Source organism: Stenella coeruleoalba (genome assembly GCF_951394435.1).
Source record: "Stenella coeruleoalba genome assembly, chromosome: 3".
Classification (NCBI taxonomy): domain Eukaryota; kingdom Metazoa; phylum Chordata; class Mammalia; order Artiodactyla; family Delphinidae; genus Stenella; species Stenella coeruleoalba.
The window spans coordinates 122,467,481-122,486,911 of record NC_137148.1 but is presented as its reverse complement, the minus strand read 5'-3'; the positions used below and the strand labels follow the sequence as shown (position 1 = coordinate 122,486,911).

Sequence of the window (19,431 nt, the reverse complement as noted above, 5' to 3'; positions counted from 1 at the left end):
ATCAAAATCTGTAGACTGGTGCTAAAGTAGTGCTTAAAAGGAAACTATGTTAAGCTTTAAATGATTATATTAGAAAAGAACTAATACTAATGACCTAAGAGGACATCATAAGAAGCTAGAAAAAGCATAAAGTAAACCCAAAGTGATTACAAAAAAGGAAATAAGAGCGGGAAAAGGGGGGAGGGGCCCAACCACCCCAAAGCTGGTGGTCTTTACGAAAGACCACAAAATTGGCAAACCTCTGGTTTGACTGATCCAAAAAAAAGAACACATCACCACTATGTGGAAAGAAAAAGGCGTTATCACCACAGATCATAGACATTAAAGGATATTAAGAGAATAATTAAGAACAAAGACATTTAAAGGATATTAAGAGGGGACTTCCCTGATAGTCCAGTGGTAAAGAATCTGCCTTCCAATTCAGGGGACACAAGATGGATCCCTGGTCGGGGAACTAAGATCCCACATGCTGTGGGGCAACTGAGCCTGCATGGTGCAACTACAGAGAGAAAACCTGCTAGCCACAACTAGAGAGAAGCCCATGTGCCACAAGGAAGACCCAATGCAGCCAAAAGAAAAAATAAAGAAAATATTTTAAAAAATAAAGGATATTAAGAGAATAACTAGAACAAATTCAACCTAGATAAAATAAGCAAATTTCTTGAAAAACTTACCAAAGCTGACAGAAGAAACAACAAAAATAACTGAATAGTCCTATAACTATTAAAGAAGTTTAATTTGTTATCAAAAACCTTCCCCTCCAAAAAAATTCTGATCCCAGATGGTTTACTTGTTAATTCTATAAAACCTTAAGGAAAAAGTACTATCATCTTATAAACTTTCAGTAAACAGAGGAATGGAAATCACCAATCACCACCCAACTCATTTTTATGAAACCAGCATAAGCCTAATACCAAAACCTAACAAAAACATTACAAAAGAAACTTACAGATCCATATCCCACAGGAGTATAGATGCAAACATACTTAATCAAACATTAGCAAATCAAATCCAACAATATACTAAAAAGATTAATCTACCATGACAAGGTTTATTCCAGAAATGCAAAGCTAGTTTAACATTCAAAACTCAGCGTAATTCACCATATTAAAAGAATGAAGGAGAAAAACTCATTTTGAAAGATGCAGATTTATGATAAAAACAGTAGCAAATTAAAAAAGAAACCATATAGCTAGTATTATATCTGATGTAAAAGACTGAATTTTCGGAATTCCCTGGTGGTGCAGTGGTTAAGAATCCGCCTGCCAATATGCAGGAGACATGGGTTTGAACCCTGGTCCGGGAAGATCCCACATGTCACGGAGCAACTAAGCCCGTGTGCCGCAACTACTGAGCCTGTGCTCTGGAGCTCCCGAGCCACAACTACTGAGCCCGTGTACCACAACTACTGAAGCCCGCGAGCCTAGAGCCCATGCTCTGCAGCAAGAGAAGCCACTGCAATGAGAATCACGTGCACCACAATGAAGAGTAGCCCCGCTCACCGCAACTAGAGAAAGCTCACGTGCAGCAACGAAGACCCAACACAGCCAAAAATAAATAAATTTATATTAAAATAAAATTTAAAAAAAGATTGAATTTTCTCATTCTACATGGTGAATAAGGCAGGGATGTTCACCTCTTTTATTTAGCATTGCTCTGATATGATAGTCCTAGCAATAAGAAGAGAAAAATAAGTGGCATTAAAGATCAGAGAATAAGAAATAAATGTGCTCCCATCTGCAGGTGATACGATTATTTATGTAGAAAATCCCAGAGAATCTACAAAACAGTAATAAATGCATTTAGCAAGAGTCAAGTCTACAAAATTAATATATGAAACCATATCACATATAAATTTTATATTTTTATGAGGTCAAATTTATTTATCTTTTTATTTACAGCTTCTAGGTTGTGCCTTAGGAAGCACCCCATTCCTTCTCCAAACATGCAACTACATGGTCCTAGTGTTTTTACAGTCCATCTGAATACACGAAAGATAACCACTTGTCCAAATTATCTTCCAAGTTCTGTCGATGAAGGAATGTACTATCAGTGTAACCTTAATTCCCTAATTTATTTTCTATTTCTTATAAGATGGGTAAGTGCTAACTCTAAGTTAAACAAATTGTTCAGCTAAGCAAGTATGCTACTTCATTTGGATAATCACACTTTATTAGTTTATTTTTTTGATATCTTTACATGTTGCTCTTCAAATTATTATTCCTTTAGAGATAAGAAGCTAAATGTAAAAAACATGAAGTTCCATGTTTTCCTTAACTATACTAGAATTCTTTTCCTGGTATTTCAGAGCATCAATCTGACTTTTTGTTGTTGTTGTTTGAAGAATAAAGAGAGGTCAAAATTAGAAGCATTTTATATTTCCTAGATCAGTAAGCTTTAGTTTCTGGTTCTAAGAGAGTTTTTAATGTTTTGACAAAAATTTTTAAGGTCATTGAGAACTGTAACTTTTTCCATTGCTTACTAAGATTGCATCACAAAGATTTAGCCTGCCATAAATTTTTTACAGTCCCGTACAAAGTGCAAATTGAGGGCTGCCTGTATTTGCCATGTTTTATTTGTCTGTAATCTGTGTTGGGTTTTAACTTATGAAAAATTTATCTTTGAACTTATAGTATTTAAACTTTTGTATTTACCTGTAGTGGCACAGGGACTTTATTTTTATTTATATATACATTTATATCAATCAACTGCTGCTTTTCTAGAGTTTCTTTTGTTTCCATAGTTTTTTACCCCCAATATTATGAAAAAATTGAAACATACAGAAATAACGAAAGAATGTTTCTAGAACAATGAATACTAGATACTGACCACCTAGATTTTACATTTAACATTTTATCATATATGCTTTATCACTTATCTATCCTTCCATCAATGCATCTGCCAGTCTTACTTTTCTTGATACATTAAAAAATGCAGATTATCAGTACACTTCACCCTTAATCACTTTAACATGCATATTATTAGCACAGGGTAGTTTTGCGACACAAGAATTCTTTGTCCATAGTTTTTCTATTAATGCTGAAATGTCCTGACAGCTTCTCACTCCACATTTACCGCTAATACCATTGGAGCTGTATTAGCACACCTAGGTATTTTGAAGCCAACATGAGTTAGTAGAATAGCACCTCCACCTCAAAGTAGTTATTGCTATTAATATGGATCAAACAGTGTTTCAGAAATTGGTATTGAAAATTTAGGCTTAGTTTTTTCCCAATAAAGTTAAACATCTAACAAGATCGCTTAAGTGTCTCAGGATGGTTATAATGGAAATTCTTGAAGAGGATTCTGCACTGAATAATTGGATGAAAATGTATTACACTCACCCGCCCCAACTCCTGCCTTTAAATTAATTATAAAGAAAGATCAAAACTAGAAGTATTTTGTATTCCCTAGGATGAGTAGGCCCTAGTTTTTGGTTGGATTCCATGACAAAAATAATTTCCACAAAAGATTTCACCTAGCAATAATGACTTCGATATTCATCTATGTTGTTGAGTGCATCTATAGTTGTTCCTTTTTATTGCTGAGTAGCATGCCACAATTTGTTTATCCATACACCTGTTGATGCACATTTGGGGTGTTTCTAGTTTTCTATTTTTCCACTCCTAGATACTTGCTTATTTGTAATAGCCAAAAATTGGAAACAGCCCAAATAAATTACAAATAAAACTGTTACGAACATTCCTGTAAAAGTATAGACATATGTTTTTGTTTCTCTCGAATAAATAGAAGTGGAATGGCTGAATTATTTATTATATATTCTTCCTAGGAAACTGCCCAACTGCTCTGCAAAGTGGTCCTACCATTTTGAAATTCCCATCAGCAGTGTATGAGAGTTTCAGCTGCTCACCATCCTCTAAAACATTTGGCATGCCCAGTTTTCAAAACTTTTAGCCATTCTAATAGGTGTGGTTTTTTGTGGGGTTTTTTGCAGTACGCGGGTCTCTCACTGTTGTGGCCTCTCCCGTTGTGGAGCACAGGCTCTGGACGCGCAGGCTCAGCGGCCACAGCTCACGGGCCCAGCCGCTCCACAGCACGTGGGATCTTCCCAGACCGGGGCATGAACCCGTGTCCCCTGCATCGGCAGGTGGACTCTCAACCACTGTGCCACCAGGGAAGCCCATAGGTGTGGTTTTAATTTACATTTCTCTGAGTACTAATGACAAGGAGCTTCCTTCACACGTACTGCTTGTAAAGTACATGTTCATGTCTTTTGACTACTTTTTTGTTGGATTGTTTTCCATATTATTGAGGTGTGCGAGTTCTTTATGTCAGCGTTAAAAGCAGTATACATACAAAGCTCCCACATACCAATAAGAAAAAGACAAGTCCATAAAAAGATGAGCAAAAACTGCAAAGAGGCAATGCACAGCCAACAGACATAAAATAGGTTCAATTATACCAACATTCTGGAAACATACAAGATTTCTTTTCTTATCAGGATACTAAAGATTTAAAAGGAATATCCCTACACTGGTGAGAGTGAGAGAAAACTGGTACGCTCAGGCTGTTGCTGGGAATATTAACTGGTACACCCCCTTCTTCCCACAAAAAAAACCCTTTCTGAGGTCTATTTAGCAATATTCACCAAAATTTTAAATAGCTTTATCACTTGATTCAACAATTTCACTTCTAGAAATAAATCCAACATAAATACTTGCATGTGTTCACAAAGAAATATGTATGTATAAAGGATGCCCTAAACAGCAACTTTCGTAATGCCAGGGCAAAACAAACAAAAAAACACAAACAATACAAAAACAGAAGACCACCTAATCACCCATTTGTAGGCAAATTACCTATTTTCATACAACAGAAAACTATGCTATCACAAATAGATTTACATGTACTAAAATTGCAAAATGTCTAGGACATATTTATTAAAAAATTCAGAAATAATATACTTTCTAAAGACACTGTAATGTGAATGTATAACACACACACATCTCCACACACATGTGCATAAAACACAATATAGCAAAAGGTGCAGAAAGCATATGTACCAAACTTTTACTAACGAGGAAGGGCTTGGTGACAGTGGAATTCTGTAATTTTTTACTTCATATAATTCCTTTATATTGTATGCTTTCTTTTGTATGCTTTCATCTAATATCATATCAGATCAATGAGAAAATAACAAAGCAAAGTACAGGAATTATAGATATAAAGCGTAAGAGAAAAAGTAAGAGATTTAGCATAAGTACAAGATACTCAACAAGCAAGTTACAAATGTTCCAGAAAGGGGAAAAGAAAGATGAAAAAAGGCATTACTTAAACAAATTCCAAAAGAAAATTTTAATAATCTGAGAAAAGACCCAAGTCTGAAAACTGGTAACGTCCACAAACTCCAGACTGGTAGGGTTTGGAGCTGGTTACCGGCTTTTCATGTACAATTCTCAGAGAAACCACAATCTAGAAATACATTCTTTTTTTTTGCGGTACGCGGGCCTCTCACTGCTGTGGCCTCTCCCGTTGCGGAGCACAGGCTCCAGACGCGCAGGCTCAGCAGCCATGGCTCACGGGCCCAGCCGCTCCGCGGCATGTGGGATCTTCCCGGACTGGGGCACGAACCCGTATCCCCTGCATCGGCAGGCGGACTCTCAACCACTGCGCCACCAGGGAAGTCCAAAAATTGCATTCTTTTAAACAAATTGTTTTCATAACTTTGATTCTAGAACTGGGTAAATATTTTGCACAATTATTTTTGAAAGGGAACCTGTGTACCAAGTTGGTAGAATAACTACATAAAAAACAACTATTCCAGGGCTTCCCTGGTGGCGCAGTGGTTGAGAGTCCGCCTGCCAATGCAGGGGATGAGGGTTCGTGCCCCGGTCCGGGAGGATTCCGCATGCCGCGGAGCGGCTGGGCCCGTGAGCCACGGCTGCTGAGCCTGCGCGTCCGGAGCCTGTGCTCCGCAACGGGAGAGGCCACAGCAGTGAGAGGCCCGCGTACCGCAAAAAACAAAAAAAACAAAACAAAAAAAAACAACTATTCCAAAATGCTTTTAAAACACAATGACTTGACTATACATCCCTAGAGTAATATAACCTAAACATAAAAATAACTGGAAAAAAAAAGCTTAAACTGTCTTCAGTAATCACACTGTTGGTGATAGTACTGGTCTTGCCTGTGAGAAAAGCAAATGAATAATTATGTTGCTATCACTCAAAGATGGTTTTCAGAAGAAAAGGAGGTACTGAATTAAGATAGATGATGAGAGTCAGTAAAAATCTTGTAGTAGACTTGAACTGCAAGTAATGGTGTGAACTTAAGATGTATCTTTAAACAAATGTATCTTCCACCTCTGTCTACCAAAGAGGTCTAAAAATAATGACTAATTCAGTAGTAACAACTATCCCTAGATCCCACATGGTGTAAAAATGCCACTTCTCACAAAAAGAAACCAGGGCTCCTTGGAAAATGGCTGAATCTAGGTCTGAAATAGGAAATATATGAGATAAAGATCACACATGAATCCGGCACATCTCTGTAACTGCCTGCTAACTTGCAGGAAATTCAGGAATGGAGGATTCTATTAAAGAGTACCATGAGAATGCAATAATAAAATCCAGACTGTGGGACTCTACAGAACACACACATTTATTTTTTTCAATATAAAAACAAGGAGGAAAAAGCAAGGAAAACAAGTTGGAGGGGAATCTGTAGATTATAACACTTAAGAAACAAGCCAACTCATTGCCATGTGTAGACTGTACACGGATTAAATAAGTTAGAATAGGAACAGGAGAGAAAACCCTCATGTGGGGAGAGGAAGAAAAGGGAAAACCAAACATAAGAAGAAAAGAAAAAAAATAGACTATTCAATGCTAAGATAAAAAGACATAATTTTACAAAGTTCTGTAAACATAATCACATATGAGGAGATATATACAAAAGCAATTTTAAAACATTTTAAACAATAAAAAAGTAGATTCAGGATCTTAGTGGTTCAAATCTATAATTTTAAACAATAAATATTAATGGAGAGTTCCATGAAGGGAGGAAGACACTGCAGCAGTTGAATTTTGAGCACCCAAAATACAATGAACAAGAACCAAAAAATATTCAGTAGATAGAAACAGGTATTTGAGGACTTCCCTGGTGGCGCAGTGGTTAAGAATCCACCTGCCAATGCAGGGGACATGGGTTCGAGCCCTGGTCCGGGAAGATCCCACATGCCGCAGAGACACTAAGCCCGTGCGTCACAACTACTCAGCCTGCGCTCTAGAGCCCGCAAGCCACAACTGCTGAGCCCATGTGCCACAACTACTGAAGCCTGCACGCCTAGAGCCTGTGCTCAGCAACAAGAGAAGCCACCGCAATGAGAGGCCCACACACCGCAGTGAAGAGTGGCCCCTGCTCACCACAACTAGAGAGAAAGCCCATGCACAGCAAAGAAGACCCAACGCAGCCAAAATAAATAAATAAATAAGCAAACAGGTATTTCACACATGCTTTTTTAAAGTACTTTTTCTTCCTATTGGATAATAATGTAATAATCAAGCATGGCAATCAAACCGCTTAAGTACATACCATGGAGTACCAGGAATAGGAGTAGTAGCCACTGGTTTTGCCTTCTGGGCAGCCTTTTCTTCCTCAGTCATCTCCTCTTCTTTGGGCTCCTATGGGAAATGATATTACTCCCATTAAATTAATATTACAAAACTATACCTGAATATCCCACAAATACAAGAAAGATTGCAAATACCTTAAAGTACAACCAACATAAGGTGTGTTGCTAGCATACAGAGGAGAGACTCTGAGTCAGAATTTCTAAATAAGTTCTCAATCCTCGCCCCCTAGACAGAGCCGAATTGCACAACAGTAGACCCGATCAGCAGCAGGTCCTATCTTACAGACTCACTAACCATCTGCTTAAGAGTAGAAATAAGGAGAAGGGTATAGAAGATGACAGGAGACCACTTCATCTAAGATTGTTTCTTTTTTCTGCGAAATTCCTTACTGATAAGACAAGACTACCATTGGTCCCTCATTGAATAAAAAAAGCTTCCAAAAAGCAGAGCTCTTTTAGTGCTGTACAGAGATTATTCCATGCCACGAGAGGACAAATAAAATACAACGATCATTCCCCAATATGAAGTTGTACTTCTAATTATAACATGTACCAGTCTGTAAGTCAGGAGGGGACATCAGCTCTGGTCCAAGGTCCTTTCTTTCTAAGGGGGTCTTGGTTTAGTATAAGAAGTAATTTAATGAAACTTTCAAAGGAAAAACTGAATTAGAAATTTCAAAGCACCCTAAAATTGCAGAGGTCAGATTTTCAGCAATTATCTAAAACTACAGCAAATGGGTTTCCCTGGTGGCACAGTTAAGAATCCGCCTGCCACTGCAGGGGACTCAGGTTCGAGCCCTGGTCCGGGAAGATCTCACATGCCGCGGAGCAACTAAGCCCATGTGCCACAACTACTGAGCCTGCGCTCTAGAGCCCGCGAGCCACAACTACTGACCATGCATGCTGCAACTACTGAAGCCTGTGCACCTAGGGCCCGTGCTCCGGAACAATAGAAGCCACTGCAATGAGAAGCCTGCGCACCGCAATGAAGAGTAGCTGCCACTCGCCTCAACTAGAGAAAGCCTGCGCACAGCAAAGAAGACCAAATGCAGCCAAAAATAAAATAAATTTGTAAAAAATAAAACTACAGCAAATGGATTTTCAGTTACAAGTAAACTGTACCCAACAATCAATGGTGGCTCCCAGGTAAACAGGTAACGGCCCTTTACCTCTTTTATCTCCTTTATTGGCTCTTCTTTAGGATCCTCCTCCTCCGTTTCCATTGGCAGAGGTTCTTCAGAAGGTTCTTTAATTGGCTCTTTAATCTTCTCCTCTAATTTTTCTATTAAAAATTGAGATAACATCACACAGTGGTTCTGAAGTAACTTCTGATGAACTTTCAGAGACTAGGCAGTTAAGATATTCCATTTCTAGTTATTAACCACAAAAATAAAATGTTCTTCCTTGTAATATCATTGATTTGCATCTAATATAATGTTCAACTTCAAATACCTTGCTATACCAATCAGGAAACTGTCAGTAGAAAAGAACTACTGATTTCAGAGGGACATAAAGTCGTTCAGGTCATTCATATATCATTTGTAGCAATCATTCATTTTGCTGAAAGTGATAACATACTAAAAAACACAAACAGGGACTTGTGAAATAGAAAATTATGAGTCCTCTTCCTCCAAGATTCCAACAGCCTAAAGTTTTTCTTCAGAACACATACAATAAACACATTCCTTCCTGACCATTACTATCAATCTCAATAAGGATAACGATAATTATTCAGTAGAATAATTATGCAATTCCTGACCAGAGTAAAAAATATATATTAGTGTGTACATATAATTTAACTTCTCCAGATGGTAAAGTGATGGACAAACATGTAAGTAGAAGAACTGGCTTTTTAAATGAATACATATTTAACAATTCAGAGGAAATAAATAATCCAACACTATGTAACTAAAAAATCCCTCAAACGTTTTAAAAAAGGAATTAACTCAGAATTTCAAATAGCATTTCTATTTATACTATGTCCCACCAAGTCATTAAAACTATACCTTTTTCCTTTAGCTCTTGGGGTTTTTCCCAGGTTGATTCTAATGTTCTATTATTATAATAATATGTCTTCCCATCTGCTGTTTTATATTCAGTCCACTCAGAAACTGCTGTTGCTCCAGCTAAGGTAGCAGGTGAAGCTGCAATAGCAACCTGGGGGTGTATCATGGGTACAATAGGAGGGGCCATTCCTGGCAATACACCTAGAAGAAAAAGAATAAAAAAATTAGATCCAAGTATCAAATTGTGATATAAAATAAAACTTTGAAATATGAGCTAAATCTTTCTACTAAACATTAATAATGAATGAGCCAGTTGAAACAAAAAAAATCATATAAATTATGATTTAATTACTTAAATCTATATCCCTGGTTTACTTCTAATGCCTAAATTCAATTAGATTCAGAAATTGAACCCAAGAAGTACCTTAAGAACAGTCAGAAATTTGGGTCACACCTATAAGTGAAATCTTAATAAAATATAACATAATAAATTATAAAAATAATGGTACATTCTCTACTTATTAATAGAAATATATTTTTATAAAGAATTTCCTGGGCTTCCCTGGTGGCGCAGTGGTTAGGAATCCGCCTGCCAATGCAGGGGACACGGGTTCGATCCCTGGTCTGGGAGGACCCCACATGCCGAGGAGCAGCTGGGCCCATGCGCCGCAACTACTGAGCCCGCATGCCACAAATGCTCAGGCCCGTGTGCCTGGAGCCTGTGCTCCGCAAGGAAGGGCCCGCCACGGTGAGAAGCCCGTGCACTGCAGCGAAAGAGGGGCCCCCGCTCGTGCAACTAGAGAAAGCCTGTGCACAGCAACAAAGACCCAGCACAGCCAAAAATAAATAAATAAAATTTATTTGAAAAAAAAAAAAGAATTTCCTCAAATTCTAATGAAATCAAGGCAACAAGCACATTTACTAAGCATATTTCCTGAGGCAAAATTGTTTTCTTGTTCTAAGGTACCTAAAAAGGATATGAATAAAATTCTATTTTAAGGTAAATGATTGAAAAAATAAATAAGTAAAAATAAAGTAAATGACTGAGTTTACTATCAAATCAACTTTAATATACTAAGTGATTAAGTGAAATATCCCTGTAAACTCTTTGACAGGTTATTCTTTTCCGGAAAGAGAGCAATGTTTCTTTTTTTTTTTTTTAAAGATAAGCCAAGATCTATATTTTTCACCAGACAACTAAACAAGCTGGTATTATAAATAATCAAAAACGTGAATCAAAATTGAAAAAAAAAAAAAAACTCAAATCCTATACCAGAATTTAAGTTTCAGGTAGATAACTTCAGTAACTTTAAAATGCAAATTTATACTATACACACAAATATTCACACACATATACTCACTAGCATGCAAGCATAATCACATCACTTTACACATGGAAATGATTTTTTTATATTTAACTTAAAAACACACGTCAAAAAATAAAATTAAATGTTATGACTATGAGAATGAAGTTGTTTACACTTATTACAAAAATTAAGATATAAAGTGATTTGACCTTATTTGCTTTTGTGAACCAACGAAGCTAATACTACAGGCAATTGGGAAAATTAAGTGTTGGCCAAATATGACAACTGCATTTATACTGCTCATTAAAAAGAAAAATATAAAAAAATCCACTCACTTGGGCAAAATAAATAAATAAAAGGATAAACAACAACATTCACTACCATGCCAACTTACAGACAAAACAAACTAAGATGGTTTTAAAAATTACCGGTCTTGGTGGTAGCGACTGTCTTTACATACGGGCAGCTGACTATTTGCATCATTGCTACACCTGTAAAATGGATAAGCAAGCATACGTTGGAAAGCTGCCATTGTATGTCGGCTACCACTGGGATTCAGGGAAATAATTTACCACTACAATTTAGAATGTTATTTCCAATGAAAAAGACCAAGGATGGAGTAGAATTTCTTTTTGTTTGACATTTTGTGGGAAGTGGTGCCAGATTCAATGATAACTAATTCTAAATTATAGCATCAATTACCTTTTTATCAAACCAGCTGATAATATTTGAAGGAGTCTCAAGAGTTTAAATTCAACAAAGGAAAGCCCCTTCATTACGTATGCATAACAAGTTTTCATGTTTTCATGTGGGACATTTTCCCACAGGACATCAAACCCATGCTGCTTAAGACACCAGTGAAAGGCAGACGCAGCATGACACTAACAAGACACTTTCTCTGTGCTGCTGCTAAGTGGGAACTACATGCAAAAGCAGAGGCATGGAGCATAACCATGCAGAAGTAGAAAAAGAGTAAGATAGGACAAAGAGGGGTGGGAGGAAAAGGAAGAAAATAAAGTATAAAACAGATCCCAATATACCACTGCAAATAATACTTTAAATAAAAGGGCAAAGATGAAGAGGAGGGTAGCATTCAACTGACAAAATATCCATGTGTAGTGCCTGCTGCATGGAATGCCACGGGCTTGGAACACTGTGGGGGCAGGCTAACAAATTAAGAAGAAGACAGCCCCTTTAGTATCATTAATGACTACCTGGGCTGATTACTTTAGAAACCTCAATCGTTTAAGCCAGCTAAAGGAGTAGCACTTGTATTAAAGAATGGAAATTACGTACAGTTCTTAGAAGAATGAAGACTCATCATGATGCATTACAATGGTGATAAAAAGGGAATGAAACGAAAAGCTGGAAAACTAAGACTGATTAATTGAGGAAAATCAAAATTAAGAGTTTTTTAAAACTTTTAAAGGAAAAGGCTGAAGGCAAAGGGTTGGGAAGTTAAATTTTATTTTCTATTTGTTTTGGCTAAAAAAAAACACTAAACCTATTTTGGTACCGATAAAAATTAAAAGTAATAAATTCTTTTCCCCACTAAAGTACATAAAAATAAATTTTTCCTAATTCAGAGACAAAAATTAAATTAAACCCCTGCATTTGTAAATAACATACCTATGTTCACGCGCACACACACACAAAATACTGCCAATTTTTGAAAAGTGCCTTAATTTCTTAATTACTATTTTAAATAAAAATATTAAAGCTAAACTTTCTATTAACAATGAAACTAAAACGCACTAGATCAAAAAAGTATGCTGAATAAAGTTTATGTATAGTTTTATTTTCCATAATGTTTAAAGAAAGCAATGGAAAAATTCATTTGATTAAGGAAGTTACAGCATATATTAGGTTTAAATTAGTATAAATACTGCTATCTGCAGGATCACTGAGCCTACTAAGTCAGCACTAGAAATTCAATTCTTAGACTCTGAACTTTACTCTCAAAGACTGTTCTCCAAAACCATCTCCTAATAAGTAATTTCAACTATACAACTTAAACAAAAGAAAGTCAAATATACTCATATTCAGGCCTAACTGCCATTGCTAAATATCAGCTGGGCCAACACAGAACTCTTGTATTTGACTATCAACATTATAGGCCATAATAAAAGGACATATTTGTTTCTTCTCATGTTAAAAAGACCAACTTAAGGTTTTCTAAGGGTGACTATATGCATATCATGAAGACTCACAAAATAACCAAACATCTAAATTTTTAACCTTCTTTTAAAAAGGAGCATTTGTTCAATTTTCCTACAACTCTACCCTCAAATTATATTCTACCAGGAAATTAGAAAATTCCATTTAGTATTCTGGATAATCCTGATGTCACTGACCATAAGCTTCTTAAAATTCCAAATAAGATTTTACAGACTAAGAAGTAGAAATCCTGTAATCCTAATCCAATTCACTATCCCCAACTCCACCTCTTACTCCTATATTTTACCTAACTCTTCCACTCCTTTTCTTCATCTTCACTATCCCTTCTTTAATCATCCTCATTAGCACCATACATTGCTATTTCAGATAGAATATAAGGCTCCAAGATAAATTACATCCAAATTCCTCCTGCTTTACCTTACTGTTGAATTGATATAAAAAAGGAAAAACAGAGATAGATGGCATTATACATAAAACCAAAGATTTGGGGAGGAGAAAAACAAGTCTTCTTTTCCATTCTTTTTTTTTTTTTAACTAAAGTACCTTAGATGACTGAATTAAAAGGGGAAATGAGAAAATGAACGAATTCTAAGATGCCTTACTATATAAAACAAATATTACTTTCTATAAAACATTACTTCCCTCTCCAAAGAATCTCTGGTATCTTGCATAAAATTTTACAGATTATCTAACTCAGGTTCTCTTCCAACTGACCTACAAAGTATTATTAGTGGCTCCCATTTATTAAATGCCTTTTACTGCCAAACTTCATAGGTACTACCTCATCTGGTAACACAAACGGTTACCACCTGTTCTAAAATTTAACGGTGGGATGAGGACCAGAGAAGACCAAGACATCCAAAGACAGCTATAACTGAAGGGATTTTACTGTGACAAAATTTCACTTTCTACACAAATAAATTTTGCTACTCTTTCACCCACTGGTCCTATTAAGAACCTCTAAAGCAAAACCAAAGTTCTTTTAGACAACAGCCTTTCTAATACCTCATATATGTTATTATGCTACCTCAATCTTCTCTCTACAGAATTAACAATCTCAGCTCCTTACGATCGCTCAGAATCCAGGATCTGGTCTTAACACTGTCCCTGACCCTAAAGCAGACCAAGATTGCAAGAGGTTATGATGAATATCAAGCTTTTATCCATTCATCACTGAATTTTCTACAAAGAGTATATCCAAAGAGGAAAGTATCAGCTGCTTAATCTTAAATTTAATTTTGAAAAAGGGTAATCCCTAGTATTAGAGACAACATTTTTAATTTTCTTCTTACTTTTAAGTGATTTCGGTTTCTTAAACATCACATACTGGTCATTTAATTATCTAACACTACATCGACAACATGTAAAAAGGTTTTCCAAAAAACCCACTAATTCTTAAATTTTTGGTTTCTTTCTTGCTAAGGTGTAATATATGAAAGTGTTCTTTTCGAAGTAGTTACAAGGAAATAGTGTGATAATTAAAATGTGTGCAAATCTAAGAAATAGCTGTATCACAACCCTATTCTTACACAAAAACTAGTACAATAAAGCAGCAACCATAGTGAAAGGAGTGTGAAATTAGAAGACAAGAGGCCTAGGTTCTATTCATCTTTGCTACAAACTAGCCTTGTGAGCTTGACCTCTCTAAGGCGTCAACATTTTCAACTATAATTCTAGGAGAACGGACCATGGATTAAGGAGTAAATATGTTTGACAACAGCAAACACACTCAAATTACAATGCCAAACACTACCACTGTTCAATCCCTGTGGGAAAAATTCTACTGCACAATCTTTTAATTCCTTCTCTAGTTGAAATGATTTCCCCTAAAAAAATAAAACACATGAACTCACCATAATTAAACGTTAAAATGGTGCCTGTTATACTTCACAATTGTTACAAGGGAAACTTATGCTTTCTGTTTTAGATGAATTTTTTTAAGTTAAGTGACTCACATTTTCTTCTCAGTATAACGTAATTATTACGAGCATGATTTTTGGATCTGGAGTGCCCAGACTCAAACCCCAACACCATCACTTATTAGCTACGTGACCATGGGCAAGTAACTTAACCTGTGTGTGTATCTACCTCATAAGACGGTTGTGAAAACTAAACGAATTGTTCCATGTAAAGTGCTTAGACCAATGCATGATACAGAAATCACTTAACTTGTTTTACCTATTGTGACCTGTGATTTCTTAACTTCATACACTTAGTCCCTTAAAATATTGCATTTAGAACATATTTACACAAAAAGATGATCATTTTTAATTCATTGGGGCCATTATCCAAAATGAGTGTAGCTTTAAATGTGGCTCTAATTTTAAGACATGTAAACAACAACAGAAAAGGACATTTACCAAAACTGAAGAGAAAAATACTGCAGTTAGCCATGAATCTTTCAAAAATGTTTCAAACAAGTGAGATTCAAGGCAAATTTCAAATGCAACAGACACATGAGAACAAACTAACTGACAATATGAAAACATAGCTGGAAAAACTATTATTATCTATTGGTTTACCTGGAAGTGGAATTGGCATGCCAGGAAGGGGAACACGAAATGGAGGTACCATTACTGGTGGAAAAGCAGGTATTGCTGCTGCTGGCTGAGGTACTGAATGAGGAACGGCAGGAGGTAACGCCTGGGGGTGTGGCTGAGGAACAGTTTGCACAGGTGTGGCTGTAGGAGCAGGAGTTGAAACACTAACTGTAGGCGTGGCAACTGAAACAGCAGAACTTGGGGTCTGATCTTGTGTTGTGGGTGCTGATAAAAGATAAAACAGAAATATGTATCACTCCTTCATAAACCATTTTACTATATTCATTCATCATTCACTCATTCAGTATGTAAGTATTTAGGGCCCATTCCATGCACTGCAAGGAATTTATAACAAGGTCTCTGTCTTCCAAGAAGCTTGAAAATAGTTAAATGAAACATAAACAATAACTAAAACACAAAGTGAAATGGGATAAATGTATAGGAGTGTAACTCAAGACCCAAAGACCATTTCTTACTGTGAGACAGTACAGAAAATTTTATACTGTGGTGATAGGCCTTGAAAGATTAGGATTTCAACAAGGAAAATGACAAAGTGAAAGGAGTAAATAAGCAAGTGGTGAGAAAAGTGAGTAAAAGCAAAGAGTAGGGGACAACAAGGTATTGTTTAGAAAACAGAAGACAAGCAGTCAACTAGTAAAACACTAGGCATACCAACAGAACCAGTGAGTTACAGCTGGAAAGGCAGGCCAGAGGCATAAAGTGGGAGGCCTTGAACAGACGACTAAGGAGTCAGCACTTGACTGGGTAGGGAAAGGGAAGAACTTATGTAAACGTAGAGAAATGATCTAAAAGAATGAACACCAAAACGTATGTGTACACCTTTTACTTTTTACTACACATGCTTCGTTAGAGTTTGATTTTTTTTATAAGAATGCATTCACACGTTATTTATGTGACTTCATGAATGTAAAAGGGATGTGGGGGAGGTAGAATGAAGGCTTCTGTATGGAAGAGTAACAATCACTGTTCATTTGATGAATTAACCTGGCGGATGCATAGGAAGAAAAGGAAGAACAGAGGTGGGAAAATCAATTTCAACGTATCTGGAGTTGTCCAAGCAAGGAAGAACAGAGAGAAAAAGGTATGCAATAACTAATGACTGACTGGATATGAACAAATGGAGTCAAAAACGACTTGGGTTTCTCTATAATTATTTCAAAATAAAAAGGTAAAAAAAGAAAAAAAAATAACTCAGGTTTCCAGTGTGAGAGACCAGCAAAATGTGAAATTCAGGATAATTTGGTTCTGCTAATATGTTATTTTTAAATATCAAAAATAAAACATTTTATCCCTAGTAATCACACTTTGTGACCCCCAAAATATATAAAATTCATATTTCCTTTAAGTTTCAGTTCTCAAATATTACAAAACATTTTTTGTTATTTATTCACAACCCATCTAGTTCCAAAACAAAATTCATTTTCATAATTCATTGGTAACTAATACTTCATCTTTATCTTGATATAAAGAAAAATGCCAAACTTTACCTATACTGGAATAAGAATGAAATTTATCAAATTAAATAAAACAGTGCTTTCCTAATCTTTATGCCAATTTTATTCTAAGGGAAAGCACACTGTTTAATGCAAACCACCCAATAATCCAACTGAAAAAATTTCTCACTGTCTTTCCTTCAGCTCCTAACAATGAAAAACTCACTTAGGCTGGGAAGATGTCAGCAATTTCATACTTGTTAATGAGGGACTCACCTTGGCTAAATAGACAGCAGGGCCAAACAAGTATCTTCAGGGGCCCAGGAATGAATTGGTGGTCTAGCATAGACCTAGCCTTAGGGTACAGTATCATATTAATATAATTTTATAACAGTATGAAAAATACAAATTACATGCAACATTTGCCCAGTCCCATACATATACCATTTAGCATTTGTAATCTACTGCAATGGCTGAATATATATCAAGTTATTCTTCCCAACTTCCCTGAGGAGGAGGATTTCATCAGCATTTTTCACAAAACTTGCATAGGATAAAATGAGTTTATGCTCAACTGAGGTTAAAATATAAATTCCTTAATTTTTAGTTCAATTTACCCACAGGTTTATACTGCAGTTCACAGAATTACATTTTTTAAAAAATCATGGTAATAGTATTTAGTAATATTTGCTAAACTCACAATACAAAGTACTGAGTCAGGAAAATAAAATGAGTTACAAAGGCATCAAATTTCAGGGGGAAAGGAACACGAAATGGAGATGGCAAAAAGTATTCACTCAACCTATTCCTCTTGCTGACACAGGATTTTCTGAATTTGATTAGTTGCCATGCGTCATGAGAGAAAAGGGACAAAGGCAACAAAAGAATTAACTGGGAAGCTGGGAGAATGGTTAGCTAGGACTTTAGAGCAGGTAAATTCCTACTAACTCCATTTGCTAAAATAACTAGTGTAACACTTGATCTCAAAATATACTACTAATCCAGCCTCAGATCTTAACTAAAAAAGACAAGTGACTATCTCTAAGAGATGGAGAAATATTAAGACTGATAACACTTCTTGACACTCAATCAAGCGAAATAAAAACAGCTATCAGGAATACTCAGAAAGACAACATCAAAATTGATGTTTAAAGGCTGTAAAAAGAACAAGATTTTGCTATTCTGTTCTTAGAATAAAGGCCTCCCTATCACTGAAGGGTAGTACAAAAAATGAAAAACAGGAATTCTGAATAGAATGGTTGGTAATGGACAAGATACCTATGGGCCTACTGATAGACCACTCCGATATGGAAATGAAATACAAAGAGAACAGTTAAAAGTTTTTGGCTACCCACCTCCCTTAAAACAAAGTACTACTATTTTTCCTTCCGAAGAGGCAGGGAATAAAACAGAAGCAACACAGAGCCTCCACATAGAACCACACTGCTTTTAATTAATCTCCTTCTCCCATCACCACAAGTACCCCATAAAAACTGACTGTTTTCTGCCTTGCCCCACAGGTTTTAGAAGCATTTGCCTATAAAAAGGCAAAGGCCTTCAACCAACTAGCTAGTATCACTGTTAATCTGTATTTTCAGAATTCAACTTAGCTACAAGAGACCTGGTAAAGCATTATTTACATCTTCCTATTAAGTACATTTTCTCCCAAGCCCTCTAAAAAATATCAAATAGGGCCTTTAAAAAAACTGTCTCCATATCACAGGTACCTTACTTCTTCGGTTACTACGCACATCAGTAAAATAAAATCAAATTTGAATTTAAATTCAGTAGGATGACTAAATTTCTCTCATGTACATATTTCTTACAAGGTAATATACACTAATAATTCCCTAGTCCCTGAAGCTACTGGGGGAGAGAAGAGAGACAGTTTTTTTTTTTTTTAAATTCTCTCCCATTATCCAGGTAGCAAAATAATCTAAATTATAATCGCCTTGTAGGGATAATTATGTATCTTCATGCCAGTATCATAACAAATAATCCAATAAATAAAATTATGTAAATATTTGGGGGCTCAATCTCAGCCTGTAGAAAAAGCAGCAGCATACTTATATCAAAAAAAAAAAAGAACAAAATAAAATCCAGAACTAGTAGCATAAATATTAATGACAATCTTTCAAGCAAATTAATATTCTTCTCTCCTCATCCCTGAAATCTATTAATTGTCTCTCATCTTTATAAAAAAGATGTAACCTTTGGGCCTCTGTGTCTTCATACCTGAAAATTCTCTTACCTTTCGGACTGCTTCTAACACAATTCCACATTTCATCTGCCTGCATCCCATTCTGGGACCCAGCTACCTCTAAACAAGGTTACTGAAAAGTTCCTAAGTTT

General features: G+C 36.0%; 1 protein-coding gene across 10 annotated transcripts in view; it reads right to left on the bottom strand.

The window, feature by feature from the left end:
• TCERG1 (transcription elongation regulator 1) overlaps nt 1-19,431 on the bottom strand; it is a 98,915-nt gene that overhangs the window by 29,680 nt on the left and 49,804 nt on the right. For 6 of the 10 annotated variants that reach the window (XR_013827400.1, XM_079915331.1, XM_079915334.1 and 3 more), the window contains 5 exons: nt 15,608-15,850; nt 11,336-11,398; nt 9,601-9,801; nt 8,764-8,876; nt 7,555-7,643 (listed from right to left, as the gene is read on the bottom strand). Coding sequence is in view for 9 of the 10 variants with exons in the window: in XM_079915331.1 (XP_079771457.1) it covers nt 7,555-7,643; nt 8,764-8,876; nt 9,601-9,801; nt 11,336-11,398; nt 15,608-15,850 (709 nt within the window). In the remaining variant the exon portion in view is untranslated. The remainder of the gene's footprint in view (nt 1-7,554; nt 7,644-8,763; nt 8,877-9,600; nt 9,802-11,335; nt 11,399-15,607; nt 15,851-19,431) is intronic. The other 4 variants (XM_079915333.1, XM_079915336.1, XM_079915332.1 and 1 more) reach the window with 1 other exon arrangement.